Source organism: Dasypus novemcinctus, chromosome 13, assembly GCF_030445035.2.
Source record: "Dasypus novemcinctus isolate mDasNov1 chromosome 13, mDasNov1.1.hap2, whole genome shotgun sequence".
Taxonomy (NCBI): Eukaryota; Metazoa; Chordata; class Mammalia; order Cingulata; family Dasypodidae; genus Dasypus; species Dasypus novemcinctus.
Genome location: NC_080685.1, coordinates 66,081,928 through 66,098,082, shown reverse-complemented (window position 1 = coordinate 66,098,082; position 16,155 = coordinate 66,081,928). Strand labels below are relative to the sequence as shown.

The window sequence follows — 16,155 nt, the reverse complement described above, 5'->3', positions numbered from 1 at the left end:
TAGGTGAAGATTAACTAGCAGGTAATGGGATAATGCAGATTTACAGCTTAAAAATACTTTTGGGAATCATCCTCATGGAGATAAGCTTAGAGTAGATGAAATTGTTCTGAGAGGAAAGGTGAGAACTAGCAAAAAATAAAAGATCAATGAAATAGGGAAAGAATCAGAAGTATGCAATAGCAATAGAAATCTAGGGAGATAGGTTTCAGGAAAGAAAGAGTAGACAACATAGAGTACAGAAGAAAGGCTAAGAAAGTGGTGGAAAAATGAGAAAAGGTGGATTTGATATTAGGAAGCAAATGGTGTTTTACAGTATTTTAAAATAAAGTACAGTCTATTTCTCTGTCTGTAAGGAAGGACATTGGTATTAAGGAGCATAACTACTATGCCCTCCAGTGTTTTGGCAAAACCTCAGATGTGAGGCCTTCTGGCCAAGTGACTGTGAATTCATATTGTTGAAACATTTGTTGTGTCACTGGGGTTTGCAGCTCTCTATATAAGTTTGGTGTGGCTGAAGCAAGAAAAAAGGCATATGCAGATTTCTACAGAAACTATGATTTCATGAAAGATTTTGAGGAGATAAGGAAAGTTGGTATCTTTCAGAGTGCAAACTGATTTGGGGACATAAAGAATTTCTTTGGATTGAGTTCTCTGGGTGTTCGTCACTGACCTCTCTATGCTCCTGAATTAAGTAACTTGAATATGTGGGCTATGGAATAATTTCTCTTGATAAATAAATATCAAATACTATGTACCAAAAAAAAAGTACAGAAACAATCTGAGCATATTTGAAGTTAGAGTAAAAAGAGCTATATACTGTTGATTCTAGTGATTTTTAACAATCATATTGGAAGGGAAATGTCATGTATTGGTAAAAAAAAAACCTGATAGACTGGAAAAAAAGTTTTAGCAATGAGTTTAAAAACTTAGGTTTTAGTCTTGGCTCTACTGTAACTTTGTGAACTTAAATCACTGCATTTCTCTAGGCTTACATTTCCTTGTTGATAAAAGAATGACTTCAAAAGTTAGCTTCATGGGTTGTTAGTTTCATGGGTTCTTCATGCTCGTTAAATTAAAAAACATAAATTTCCAAGATTGTTAGTAATAACAGATAATACTTACTGACAATATACTATGTGTATGAACTTCTAAGAAGTCTACATTAGTCCACTTAATTCTTATAATCACACTTTGAGAGAGATGTTTTGATTATCCACATTTTATAACTGAGGACACTGAGGGATGGAGAGGTGAAGCAACTCATCCAAAGTCAGAGATGTTAAGAGTCATGAATAGAATTTGATCTTCCACACCACTGCACTAAATTGCCTCACTGATAAAATAATGCAAACAAATAGCTCTGTGAATTAGGGAAGCCAAAAAGGAAAAACAAACATGGAAACCATCATTATTTCCTATTAGTTAATAAAAAGGATGCTTCTTTTACTCCATGATATGCTCTCATAGCAACCAATTTCTTTCCCTATAAATTATGACTAAATTTAGAGCCACTTAATCCTTTGGTCAGTTTAAAGTCTTATGTGGTCTTATGTGGCCGTGAAAAATCAATGAGAAAAGTCTAGACAGTTCAGTTCCTCCAAGAAAAAAAGAGAATATCCTATCCATATTACATGAAATTTCCATTAATTTCTCATCTAGTAATTATGATACGGAGGTGGTTTTTTTCCAGCAATTTTCAGCAGTTTTTGGAACATGAAACTCCCAGAATTTTCTAGATTTGGAGTAAGAACACTAGAAATAGAGTATAACGGGACAAGAAATTTACAAAGGTAAATTTAAAAGAAGTAAAAAGTCATCCATGGTAGGCTTGCTGAATCACATAAGACATTAAAGGAAATTAGTAGGCCAACTGCAAAGTTTAAGGTCTTTAGATTAAAAATTATATAATTTTAGTACTAATATCCTGATTATTTGTACCTATAGTTATGTCAGATAATATCCTTTTTAGGAAATACATATGGAAATATTTAGGGGTAAAAGGGTATCCTATATATAATGTACTCTCAATATTTCAGGAAAAAATGTGGAAAGAGAGAAAACAATAAAGCAAATGCAATAATATGTTAACATATGGTGAATCTGGTTAAAGGATATAAATGGAATTCTTTATACTACTCTTGTAACTTTTTCCTAAGTTTGAAATTATTTCAAAATAATAAATAAAACCACCACAACAACATTATTAGGTACCACTGTCAGAAATTTGATTTAGTAAGATATGGAGGGGTTTGGCATCTGCATGTTCAAAAAAAATGTCCTGTTTCTTTTTCTTTATTTTTATGGCCATCTATGATTCATTCACATTACACTGTCTGTGAGAACATGGAATATCTGATTAGCAGAGGGCCATTAAGAGAAATACTTTATTACAATTTTGGCCTCTGAAGTCATGTACTTTTTTTCTTTTTTTTTAAGATTTATTTTTTATTTATTTCTCTCCCCTTCCCCCCCCCAGTTGTCTGCTCTCTGTGTTCATTCATTGTGTGTTCTGTGCCCACCTGTATTCTTGTCAGCGACACCCAAAATCTGTGTCTCGTATTTGTTGTGTCATCTTGCTGCGTCAGCTCTCCGCGTATGCTGCGCCATTCTTGGGCAGGGTGCATTTTTTTTGCGCTGGGCAGCTCTCCTTACAGGGCGCACTCCTTGCGCATGGGGCTCCCCTATGCTGGGGACATCCCTATGTGGTACGGCACTCCTTGCGCGCATCAGTACTATGCGTGGGCCAGTTCACCACATGGATCAGAACCTGGGACCTCCCATGTGGTAGATGGACGCCTGATCCGTTGGGCCAAAACCGCTTTCCCTAAGTGTTTCTAATGCATGCTGAAATCTACTAGTCTGGGACATTGGAGAATGAGTAGTCAAACAACAACAGATAGCTTTTATTCTAACTGTAAATGAAATCATATAAAATCCCAACAACTGATGTGACACTTCTTTCCTAAGAGAAAAAGCGTGTTTCATAAGTTGAGCTAAGAATTGCTTACTATCCTTTAAATTCATTTAGTATTTTTATAATGGCTTTACTATGCTAGAATAAATTAGAATTAAAATAGCCTTTACTCGCTGTTACCGTCTAAATACATCTTTAGAATTTATGTGATTAGCTAATCTAAAAGGCATTCCAAAGGAATCTTACCTCTGTGAATGTTTGGAGCAGTTTGTTTACTTGAGCAAAGGCCCGAGGAAGAATACCATCATAATTTGACCTTGTACTGAAAGCATGTAACAAACTTTTGGAATCCTGAAGCAAGAATTTTGCTGTTGTAAAATCCACTGCATTTTTAGCTATTTACAGAAAATTTAGAAAGAAAAGAATCTGTAAGAACAAGTCAAAACACAGAGATGTTTTTGGAAAACTCACCTATTATAAATTATGACATTAAAGAAGAGCACACATTTATACGTAAAAAACTACTCCCAATTTATCCCTCTGGTGTAAAAAGCAATAATGAAGCACTGTTGGTTATAGACAGTCCTTGGAGTTGATTTGAGTAATTCTGTATTCAGAATCCATGAGTTCCCTCAACATAGTCAATTTCAAAGTAAAGAACACTACACTCTTCAGGAAAAGAGCCTGACTAACCAAACAAATCACTCCACCAATTTACCAAGCTGAAGTTGTTTCACAGATTACTATAAAAGCATAAGAAGAGTCACAATTTAATAGTAAACACAAAATGAAGTACCTCTCATGATTAACTCAGTTGTCATGTCAAATTCTATATACTTAATACTAGATTTATTGAAAATAATGTGTTGTCTCTGTGTGTACAAATACAACTTCAGCAAAAAATAGTTTGGGGAAAAGTGAGAAACAAGAGGCTGTCAGATTTTTTTTCCTGTAAACTAGCAAAATGAGATAATCTATACGTAATAATTTAAAAGGTATAATAATTTCCCCCCAAGGAATTAAGGTTACATTAAATTCCCAAATTAATTAGGAAAGGTGACAATTATTTTATTTCAAAGATTTTTAAAGTGATGAAAAACAACATGAAATAACTTTCTAAAGTCCTAAAAACTCAAGGAAAAAATTCTCTCCACTATTAAGGTAGAATACTACAAAACAGTTTTAAAGGCTAAATAACCATGCAACCATGTGCTTATTTTGTTTTTGTTTTAATGTTCCACTTTCCAAAACTCTGTTACATTTTGAAATACCCTCATGGTTTTCACTGGCACCACAAGTTAAAAAAAAAAAAGTTCTGTACAACTTACATAACAAGTGCTTGCTGGTGAAATATTGAAAGTTCAAGTGAAAATAAAAAGAATTAATTAATTTCACAATATTCAGAAACTCTAACTTAATGTGTCAGAAATAGCCAAGTTCTTGGTTTTCCTTTTATCAAAAAAAAAAATTTACTTCCTTACAGGAACACTTTCAATTGTTTTCAAAGCCAATGACTAGTTTAAGCTCTTGTGGGAAAAGAGAGATGCTAAACATAAAACAGATGATAGATTTGGTGAATGCAGTAAGTCTCCGGAGGAAGATATAACTGGGCACAATTTCCTTTTAAGGGTGCTTTTCCAATGTATTCTATGTTCAATGGGCTATATCCTAGTCATTTGGTTTCTTTCTTACAAAAATTCTTTACTAAGATAGTAGGAAAAAAGAAAATAACAAGAATAAATTCAGTCCATAGAGACAACATAAAAAATTATATAGCTGAAATTAGTTTACTGCTTATATAATGAAAATATTTAGGAAAATGACAAAACTAGAAAAAGCTACTCATCATTTTCCATACAATTTTATACAAGTTGATATAAGGAAACATAGTTGGTATACAAAAGTTAAACACATATAATTCAAGAGTTGAATATACTATTAAAACACACTGTACAAATTGTGAACTGTGATTTTTTTCCAATTCAAAGTTATTTTAGAACAGAATGTACTTCTTTAACTCCAATACATATTCTTCACAAGTCACTAAACATTACGTACCAGATTCTTCTAAATCAGTGATCAAAAAGCTATAAACCCAATGATTCCAAAACTGATTTTTGGAGGATGGAAACACCACTTCGCTTTTTTCCCCTATTGCTAATCACAACTGCAACCTACCACCTCTAAACTGCATAAAAGAGCAGGACACTGTCCACCCCTGGAAAAAATAAAAAATGGAAGTGGCAACTTTACATTCCATTTTTGAAACTGAACTTTGTTCAAAATCATATACGGTTTATGAACTTTGTTTTAAGAGAACTAAATTATGATCCTAGTAAAAGACAAGAAAATTATATATCTAGCAAAACTGCTTTAAAGACATTGTCCCCAATAAATAGTACTTGTTACAGGTAAAGTCAACCCTGGGCAAACCGGCTTTCTTTTTTGACATCAACCATGTATAAGGCACTGACTAGGTGTGAAGAAGAATTTAAAGAAACATAAAACATCTTCAAAAAGTTGAGAGAACTGCTACATATACAATTAAATATGCTTTTTTTATTTTCCTGTTTTAGCTTCCAGGAAGCTTAGTGTTAAAATCTGTGCTCAAGTGCTGTAATTGTTTATACACGTTCTTTGGTAAAATCATCTTCCTTATTCTTCATTACCTGGCTTTTCTGCCTTTACACCTAATTTAATGGCCCTCTTAGGTTATTTGTTCTAAGCTACCACAAATACTTTTTAGAGGTATATTGGACATAACTAAATATATGAAATAATAAACCAAAGAGAACACTTCATGTTAGAAGTTTTTAAAAAGTCAAGAACCAGCTGAACATCCTAATAATGGTCATATTTGCTTTTTGAAGGCATAACAAGACAAATCTACCTGTTTGACTTTGGACAAGTCACTTAACTCTCTCAGGGGTGGTTTCTTGATCATAAAACGGGTTTTAATAACATTAGATCTTTTTCTTCTTAGCAGAGAAACTTTCCTTTTCAAATCCTACATAGAATCTCAATGTTTAAAGAGATAGAAGAGAGCTGCTTTTGCTAAAGTTGGGGTTGAGGGCCAAAGCCTACCATCTACAAAGCTCCCCATCAATTTCTCTACTCTCAATCTATAGCAGCCCCCTGAGGCACTTCCAGAAACCTCAGGGCCTGGTGCAACACAGTTTAAAAACTATTAAGTGGTTCACTGTCGTCCCTAAAATTCACTATGCACTAAGTCAATACTTTTTTCAATTTATTACTTTAAAAATGAGTAAATGAAATGTGCTCAAAATTTGTTAAGCATAGTGTGAAAAAAATTCAAATAATTCATTTGCATACATAAAAACTATAAAATATGCTTAAAATGTTATAAAAGTAAACATTATTAAAAATGATATGGTTACAGTTATACAGAAACATCAACAAGGATACTATTTACAGTCACAAGTTCTATGAACTATATAAATTCATCAAGTTGCCACAAATTCCTTTTAGAAATTATAAAAATAATTAAGAAGTGATTGACAAATTTTTATAAATTCAATTTCACATCCTATGGAATAAATCTGCTAATCTGACTTACTATTTTACCAGAATTTGGCCAGAGAAAAATAAAATGACTCATACCTTTATAGAGATTTTCATATAGGCTCTCAATGGTTACAAGTAAATTCTTTTCCATAACTAATCCAAATACAGCCAACCAGTGTTTTTTAAAGCACTGTAATAAATGTATTAGAGTCCATGGAGGTTTCAAGTACAGCATCTAAAGAGTTTTTAGAAAAAAATAGCATCTATGAATTTATTATTCCTACCATTAAAAATACTTATTTAGGAATTCCTATATATATTTCTGGGCAAAACAGAGTTGGTTGAATTATTTTGAAATTAAAAAGATATTTTATTAAAGCCAAACATAATCTTAAAATGCTAATTGTATTAAAACTGATTTTTAAGAGAGTGGATGTGGCTCAGGCAGTGGGGTGCCCACCTCCCACATGGGAGGTCCCAGGTTTGGTTCTTGGTGCCTTCAAAAGAAAAAACAAACAACAAGAAAAGAGAAAAAAAAAAACAATGAGCAGACAACAAGAAAACAGATGAGGGAGCCATCTTGGAGGGGAGGGGAATAAATGCCAATTTTAGGGACGACCAAATTATTTTTTAAGAATTTATTTTTAAATGTCATATTAATCTTTATAGTTTTAGAAACTACATATGCAAAAAGAAAAGCACAGTCTTAATCAGCAAAGGTCCTTCAATCTACTTTTCAACACTGCCTATATCTATAAAGAAATCAATATAACTCTTTAAGAAAACTGGAGAAAAAAGATAAATATATATATATATATAAGTTGTCAAATATAATCAACACTTGCCACTCTCTTACAAAAACATATTTATAAAGAGATCGGTCATTTAACTCTACATGATGTCAGCACTTCCTTTTTCTGAATAATTCATATAAGATAACATTCCTTGACACTACTCTGAAATACATCACTTAAGTCAACCCTCCCAGTACCTTCTGACCATTCTTCATCATTTTAGTTGAACACCTGGTAAGAAATCAAGTACCAAACATACCACCAAAATAATGGGAAATATTAGGTTTCCACTGAATATCTGGAATAAATATAAGCTACAAGTGATGGAGAATAATATTTCTCCAAGCTATGAATGTAAATAGCAAACAAAAACTAAACTGAACTAAAAAATGCCTCTAATGTCAAATGTGGTGTTATACTGATTACAGAAAAGATGTGAATCAATGGAAAATTTAAAATATCTTGTTAATAAGATCAAAGTTATACTCTGATTCTCATACTTACATGACATAAGCCAAAATATACACTTTTATTTCTGAATATATTTTACCAGAATTTCTCCTTTTAGTTTCCTTTTGGTTTGACTCAAATTAAACTAAATATGAAAGAAGTTTTTCTGAATTCAATTTACAGTCTCCTGGCCAGAAGAAATTCCCTATAATATTTTTTATTTTCTAATTTAAATTGTTACCAAGAAATGATGACTCTTTTAATATATCCAAATCTCATCTCACCAAATAGCAACTCCATCCTTCTAGCTGCTCAGTCCAAAAACCCAACGTTATCCTTTAGCCTTTTTTTCTCACATCCCACATCTAAGCAAAATACGCAGCCTTGTCTTCACAGTATATCTAGAATCTGAGTACTTCTTACCACTATTAACCTGACTTCCAGCAACCGTCTCTCACCTGGCTTATTGCACTAGTCTTCTAAACCAAGGGTCAGCAATCTTTTTCTATAAATGGCCAGATATAACTATTTCAGGCTTTGAAAGTCATTTGGTCTCTAATGCAACTATTCTACTCTGCCATTGTAGCATGAAAGCAGCCACAGACAACACAAATGAATGTCACTGTGTTCCAACAAAGCTTTATTTACAAAAACAGAAAGCAGCCTGGATTTGGCCCATAACTATGATTTTCCCACCTGTGTAGTGTTTCAGCTTCATTCTTTGCTCTTCTACAGACTATTTTCCACACAGGAGATAGAATGATCCTTTTATTTTTATATATTTATTTATTTTTATTTCCTATTGGGTTTTTTTTGGGGGGGGGCTAATTTTTTAAATCTTTTTTTTAAAAAGATACATAGATCACATGAAATGTTACATTAAAAAATATAAGGGATTCCCATATACCCTTTTCCCCACACCCTCCCATAGAATGATCCTCGTAAAAGGAAGATCAGATCATGTGACTTCACTGGCTTTCCATTTCAAAAGTCAGAGTAAAAGTCAAAATGTTCACCATGCCCTGCAAGATTTTACACAATCTAGCCCCTCCTTACTTTTCTGATGGCATATTTTACCTTGCTTCTCCTTACTCATTCTAATGACACTGGATCCACATGTTATCTTCTCAGTAAGCGTGCCCTGACCATGGTCTACTTCAATACTTCCTTTCATTTCCTTTCCTACCTTATTTTTATCCAGAGCACTTACCATATGACACATGTTATATTCTATATATTTGTTTATTGTATTATCCCCGGCTTCCTTAGTATATAAACTCAGGGGGACAGTGTGCCTGACACACAGTAGATATACAATAAATATCTGTTGAATGAAAAAATGAATATATATCCTAACCTTTAAGGAATGTTTATCATTTAAGTTTTAAAAGTTATTTCAATTAAAAATTTAATGTGCTATAGATTATTACAATGACGTTTATGGCATTTTACACAATATTTCTTTTAAAAAGTAATACATCTTCAGCAATAAAAAAAAGAACTTTTCAACTAATAGAATTAAAATAATCACCTCCAACCAGAGGTTTCCAAAAGCAATCTTCATTTCTGTTTCTAATATTGATGATAAAGCTGTTCCAAGAGATTTTTCAAGATCAGATATGATGCCTTCAAGTAGAATGGATAGCCCAGAATTTGTAGATTCATCTTCATAACTCTCTTTGAAGGGTGTTGCTTTTTTAAAACAAATAGTTACAGACTTTATTTAGAGCATTAATAATAGATGTTTTATATCTATAATTAGTATCTGGACATAAATAATAAAATTTTATGCATATAATTAATTTTGAATTACACAGAAAACAAACCAAAACTTTATTTATAAAACCGTACTAAAAAGGATACATCTCTATAATAGTTGTTTTAGATGTGACAAATATATTACTTGGGCAAATGCTTTACCTTTATAATCTTAACAGAAATTTAAGAAATGTATGTGACACTAAAATACAACCTCAATTTTTTTTATTTTTAATAACGAGAAAAATTACAAGGCCTTAGATCTATTTATAATAGAAAACCAAAAACTGGATCAAAACGGATTATCTTCCAAAAACAGTATATTCTTCTCATTTTAGCCCACATCAATAAATTGTTTTGAAAGGGCCAAAATCTCTGACTTAACCACCTTTATGCCCTCACCTTTAAAAAAAGCTTTTCCTATTTTAATTGATATTTTATTAACATTACTAATTTGACACCTGAAAAACAACTTAATTTCTTTATGGCAAAATTCAAAATATTAAATGATTTGTCTCTACAAAAACAAATACAAATTGAGGATTTAAAACAGTAACAAATGCACAAACTGAAAGCATGTTATCTCTGGAAAATCAAACTAGAATATTCTGTTAGTTCTTCTAAACATCACTTTGAATATTATGACAAAAGATAAGTTATTACCTAAAAGGGAAAATTAGTGTATATCTCTTTAAAAACAATATATATAAATAGCATTCATAATATTAGAGACTTCAGTGATTATTTTCCCTACAGAGGGAAAAGGGAGGATGTGTTTCTAAGTTATTTGAGATTTAATGTAACAGTCTATCAAATATTAAGCTACAGATTATCCCAGCAAAAAAAAAGAGATAAAACAATGGTATTGTCTCTACCTTTCTTAACTATTAGTTTAAAATAAAAATTTTGAAAACAATTACTATAGTCCTATAAGTTTCTCTAGTGCTGAGTTTTTACTTTATTAATAGAGGGTTATGAATGTGAAGCTAATTTTAAAAAGAAACTAAAAAAACTGTACCTCAAATGAATATTTCCTGTATTTAGTATTAATTTGAAAGTGCAATATAGCATGCACACAGTGATTATAAACATGTTAAAATACATGTGAGCATATGGACAGAGATTTAAATTAATTTATAAAAATATACATAGAAAGCAATAATGTTAATTTTGGGGTTTTTTGGATTATCACAATTTTCATTTATTTCTCCCATTTACATGCCTGTCAATATTCCAAACTTGATATTTAAATGTATAAGATGAAAAATTACTAATTTAAAATGTCGATAATCTTAGTTCATAAAGATATATTTCTAATTATTCATAAGACTACTACCTGATTTCAATTGTCGCTTAGAAATACAAGGCTGATGACACACATCTGTGTTCAGAGATAAGTTTAATAACTCTGTACTCAATTCTTCTTTACTGAGTGACTTCACACCGCATATTAGGCCTTTGTTTCTTAAATTTCTATCATCCCTAAGGTTGGGGTGAGGAGAAAAAATATTTTATTTTTGTAAGATACGCCATAGGCAACAAAATACATGGATCTAATTAGAGGTTGGTGATTCTTAACAACAAATATTCTCAAAGGATAATGATTTTTAAAAACAGAGAAAGCAAAGAAATAAGCATACAGTGGAGCCATATCATATGAGTTTTGGGCAATAACGGCATTTACTGAGTGCTTACCTTGTCTAGGCACTATTCTAAGCACTTTATTACTCCATATAATCCTCAAAAAAAATCTCTGAGGTAGAAATGGTACTAATTTTATGCCCATTTTACAACTGGGGAAACTGAGGTATAAAAAGGTTAAGTAACTTATCTACAGTTATGCCTGGTAAATGGTAGTTGGATCTGAACACAGGAATATGAACAAAGAGAAATAAACATAAATGGAGAGCTACAGTAAGAGAAATAACAATTTAGACAGGGCAGGATATCACCAGCTTTCCTTAGTGTGAATATAAAACACATTATGTGAAATGCAGTTCACTAAAAGAAGCCAGTGTGATTAGAACATATGAGACTGCAGACAAAAAGCAAAGGCATTAATAAATGGAAGAACATTTAAGAACTTCAATGAGGAAGTGACAATCACATTTGTATTTATTAAATTATTGCTCTGGAATTCAGCAGTTTTCTACCTTCTGTTAATAGCAGAGTAGCTTGGTCAGACTAACTCTCCCATATATCATAATTAGAACATCTGGACATAAAGGAAATAATTAGTATGTGAAGGCACTAGAAAACTACAAAAGTAGGCAGAAACTGGAGGGAATCTACTCTCAAGACACAGAAACTGTACTGGTATGAACTACAAGACTCTATCTTTTTGCCTGAGGACATTCCCCAATTCATCAACAGCTTAGGAAAACAGAAAGTCACAATTTTGATGCTGTGAGATGTCAAAAGACAATGTTCTGAGTTGGCCGGAGCAGCTAGACAGTTAAGGGGGAAACTGAAGAAAGGAGGCAATTTAAGAGCAGAAAGTCCAAAAAATATATATATAAATTCTGTTCAGAAGACAAGAAAAAAACACCACACTCCCAAGAAAAGCAATGAATATAACCAGACTCAGATATGATACATATGTTGAAGCTGACAGTGAATTTTTTTTTAAAGATTTATTTATTTCTCTCCCCGTACCCCCCCTCCCTGCCCCAGTTGTCTGTTCTGTGTCCATTTGCTGTGTGTTCTTCTTTGTTCACTTCTGTTGTTGTCAGCGGCATGGGATACTGTGTTTCTTTTTGTTGTTTCATCTTGTTGTGTCAGCTCTCCGTGTGTGCGGCGCCATTCCTGGGCAGGCTGCACTTTCTTTCGCGCTGGGCGGCTCTCCTTACAGGGTACATTCCTTGCAGATGGGGCTCCCCTACGCGGGGGACAACCCTGCGTGGCACAGCACTCCTTGCACACATCAGCACTGCGCATGGGCCAGCTCCACACGGATCAAGGAGGCCCAGGATTTGAACCGCGGACCTCCCATGTGGTAGATGAATGCCCGAACCACTGGGGCAAGTCCACTTCCCTGACAGTGAATTTTAAATAATTTTAATTAACATGATGAAGGCTCCAATGAAAGATGGATAACATACAAAATCAGAAGGATAGTTTCAGCAAAGAGATGAAAACCATAAGAAACAATTAAATGGAAGGCTAGAAAAATAAAGAACAGAAGAGAAAAAAGGAAAGGAAAGGGAAACGAAAGGAATGAAAAAAGGACAACACAAGACACAGTAACAGGGATGAAGAATGTCTTTGACAGGTTCCTCAGTAGACTTGATGTGGCAGGGGAAAAAAATCAATGAACTTGAAGATAAGTCAGCAGAAACGACCAAAAGTCGAACAAAAAGGGAACAAAAGGTTAAAACAAAAACATAACAAGCATCCAAGAGCTGTGGGATGATATGTCTTATGCATGAACATATTAGTTATCTACTGCTGAGTAATAATTTCCGCCAAACTCAGCAGCTTAATAAAAGAAACATTTATTCTCTCACACGTTCCTAAGAGCAATGAATTTGGGAGCAGCCTAAATGGGTGGTTCTGGCTCACGGTCTCTGAATGAGGTTGTAATCAAGATGTTGGCTAAGGCCACAGCCTCTCAAGGCTTACTTGGGGCTCACTGTGGTTGCTGCCAGGACCTTCCCTTACTGCTTGTATTAGTAAGGGTTTTCCAGGGTAACAGAAGTCAACAAGAGATATCTGTCAGTAGTATGCAATTTTATAAGAGTCTCTCTCTCACACAGCCATGGGGATACACAAGTCCAAGTTCCACAGGCAGGCTGCAACCAGGGATTCCAATGAAAGTCCAGTGAAGGTTCTTGATGAGTTCTAGGAGATGTTGGCTGTCTAAAGACAAGCTGGGAAATTCTCTTTCAATGCTGGAATCACTTCCCCTTTTAAGGCATTCAACTGATTGGGTTAAACATCACTCATTGCTGATGGAAATTTCCCTGATGTAATTGTAATCAGCTATCTATGATTTACCACTGCAGTAAAGTCAATGGTGACTAAAGTCCATAAATTGGACTTGTATTACAGTTAGCGCAGTGCTTGCTTGACCAAACAACTGGACACAATTACCTGGCCGAGTTGACACAATAGTTTAACCATCACACTGCTCCTGGGCTGAGGCTTCAATTTCTTACCATGTTGGCCTCTCCAATGGACGACTTACAACATGGCAGCTTGTTTACAGGAGAAAGGATGAGGCATGGGAGTGCCCAAAAAGGAATCTGTGGTCTTTTATGAACTAATCTCAAAGTAACATGCCATCACGTTTTGCTTTTTTTTTTGGTTGGTAGTTTATTAAATACACTACATTTGTGCCTTTTCCTGTAGTTTTAAAAATGATTCATACATGGGCTTATAAAAAGCATATTTTATAGAAAACCATCTGCAAAACTAAAATAAAAATAATGCACACATTGCACACATATTAGATAACTGCTGAAATGTTAGGAACTCTTTTAATTTAATCGATACAGATGGTTAATGAAGGTTATCATGAATAATTAGGTGGCTTGTTTCTCTTAAATCTGACATGACTATAACTTCAAAAGTGCTCACATTGAGTCAGATGCAAAAATGTCCATTAACAAATTGTTGAATCTAACTGTTTAAGAAACAAGACTAAATAAGGTATCATTTTTCGTTTACAGATATGTTCTAAATCTATTCTCTATGCATTCTCTCCTATTCAAAAAAATAGTTATGCAAACTAACAATGAGGCAAACCATCAATTCCTTTCAAAAACAAACTGGCACCTACTTAAACAATATGAAAAGGGAGAATTTTAAGTATTTGTTACTGTAGAACTGGTTAAACGTGAGTATAGCTGAGTGGCAGATTATATCTTTACTTCTGAAAATCTAGGTCCTTCCCCTTTTTTCTGGAAGAAATAAATTTTACGATATGGATTATAAAATGACATACAATGCAAAGAAACAAAGAAGTCTGCAAATTCTTCATATTTTTAGCTGTTGAGAAAAATATCTTTGAAAGTTGAGTTTACCTCTAGAAGCGAACAGAGCCAGCTACAGCTATTAAGAGCCAGAATGTACACTGATTGAATATATGATCATTTCTCCTTTAGCACATTCTTTGTTCTCCTCTTCTGGATGTTACAGACGTCCATTTAGTTTGATTATCTATCATCTTAACAAAGCTGCATCTACAGTAGTCATGTCATCCGAAGTTCTTTCAATTGATGTATATATTTGAAAGGTCATACCTGATGTTGTCATGATGAGGATTATAAGTGGCACCATGCAACACAGGTATGGTATCATTTCTGACCAGTTGTCCATTTTGGCGAACAGCATTTTCACTCATACAGCACTCACTTTTTAGCCTGCCAACTGTATGGATTTCTTTATTTTGAGGGATTGGAACTCTTTCTAAATCAAGGGTTCTTAACCTTTTTTGTTCCATGGACCCCTTTGCCAATCAGGTGAAAACCATGGACCCCTTACCAAGTCCACTCTATACTGTGTATTATTTAATAAATATATCACACCTGAACCAACACATCCCCACAAGAACAATGTTTTTTGAATTTCAATTAAAGCTCACAGACCCCTTGTTAAGAACCCCTGTTCTAAATCCAGAAAGTCAAGTGGTCTTTCACATGGCATAACAAGGTGTTATTTTAGTGCCAGAGGTTTAAAGGGAGTTGATTGAATATGGTTAAGATCTTTGGTCTTGAAAATGGAACATGTTCATTATTTTCTGCCATGACAATCCTCTCTGGAACCTGTATTATTACACTAGCTTTTGGAATTCCTTCTTAGAATCCTTGTTCCATGTCAGCATTTGGTGGTGCTACCTTTAATTTTTCTGGGACCCTCATTCAATGACTAACACCTTCAGTGTATTCCATCTCATACTGAATTTGACAAATTTCCACCATCTCAGCAAAGGTAGGGAAATGAAATGCCACTCCACTCACCAAATGTATATCAACTATTGCTTGCTTTTTGGCATTATCTACTTCTGTGTTTCATATTAAAGCCTTTAAACCTGCATCAATGTGTATATGATGGACTTAGAGCCACATTTGTCCCCCTGGGACTGTCGGAGGATCCCTGATGAGGGCCATTGCCCTCCAGCTCCCTGGGTCCTCTTAAAGGCTGTTGACCAAGAATAAAGACTCCCAAACAAAGGACTGGCTGGAGCAGGGTGCAGTGGGCTGGGAGAGACATACCATTGTTTCTGATTCATGATCCTATAAGCACAGACAACCATTCCTGGTACACTGTAGGAGGGGACTACACAAGGCCATGAATGCCAGGAGATAGGAATCACTGGGGCCTATTTTGAAGTCTGACTACTACAATTCAATTCTGTAATCCCAGAAGGAGAAAAGAGAGTAAATGAGGCAAATAAATAAATAAATAAATGTAGAAATAATGTCTGAGAATTTTTCAAATTAGAGACAAAAACAAATCTTTAGATCTTAGACACACAAAGAACACCAACCAGGCTAATCATCTTCATCCTTCCACCTACACACACACATATACTAAAACCCTAGGCCTGTTATATCAAATTAATAAAAGCAAAAGCCAAAGAAAATCTTGACCAGAGGAAAAAAAAAGACACTACATACAAATGAACAAAGATAGATTATACAACAAACTTGTCATCAGAAAATAGGCAAGCAAAAAGAAAATAGTGATATCTTTATGTACTGGAAGAAAATA

General features: G+C 33.8%; 1 protein-coding gene across 8 annotated transcripts in view; it reads right to left on the bottom strand.

The window, feature by feature from the left end:
• The window catches only part of SWT1 (SWT1 RNA endoribonuclease homolog), a 213,281-nt gene that overhangs the window by 133,582 nt on the left and 63,544 nt on the right, over nucleotides 1-16,155 (bottom strand). For all 8 annotated transcript variants that reach the window (XM_058274866.2, XM_058274868.2, XM_071207612.1 and 5 more), the window contains 4 exons: nucleotides 10,778-10,923; nucleotides 9,215-9,375; nucleotides 6,536-6,674; nucleotides 3,161-3,309 (listed from right to left, as the gene is read on the bottom strand). In XM_058274866.2, the coding sequence (XP_058130849.1) occupies nucleotides 3,161-3,309; nucleotides 6,536-6,674; nucleotides 9,215-9,375; nucleotides 10,778-10,923 (595 nt within the window). The remainder of the gene's footprint in view (nucleotides 1-3,160; nucleotides 3,310-6,535; nucleotides 6,675-9,214; nucleotides 9,376-10,777; nucleotides 10,924-16,155) is intronic.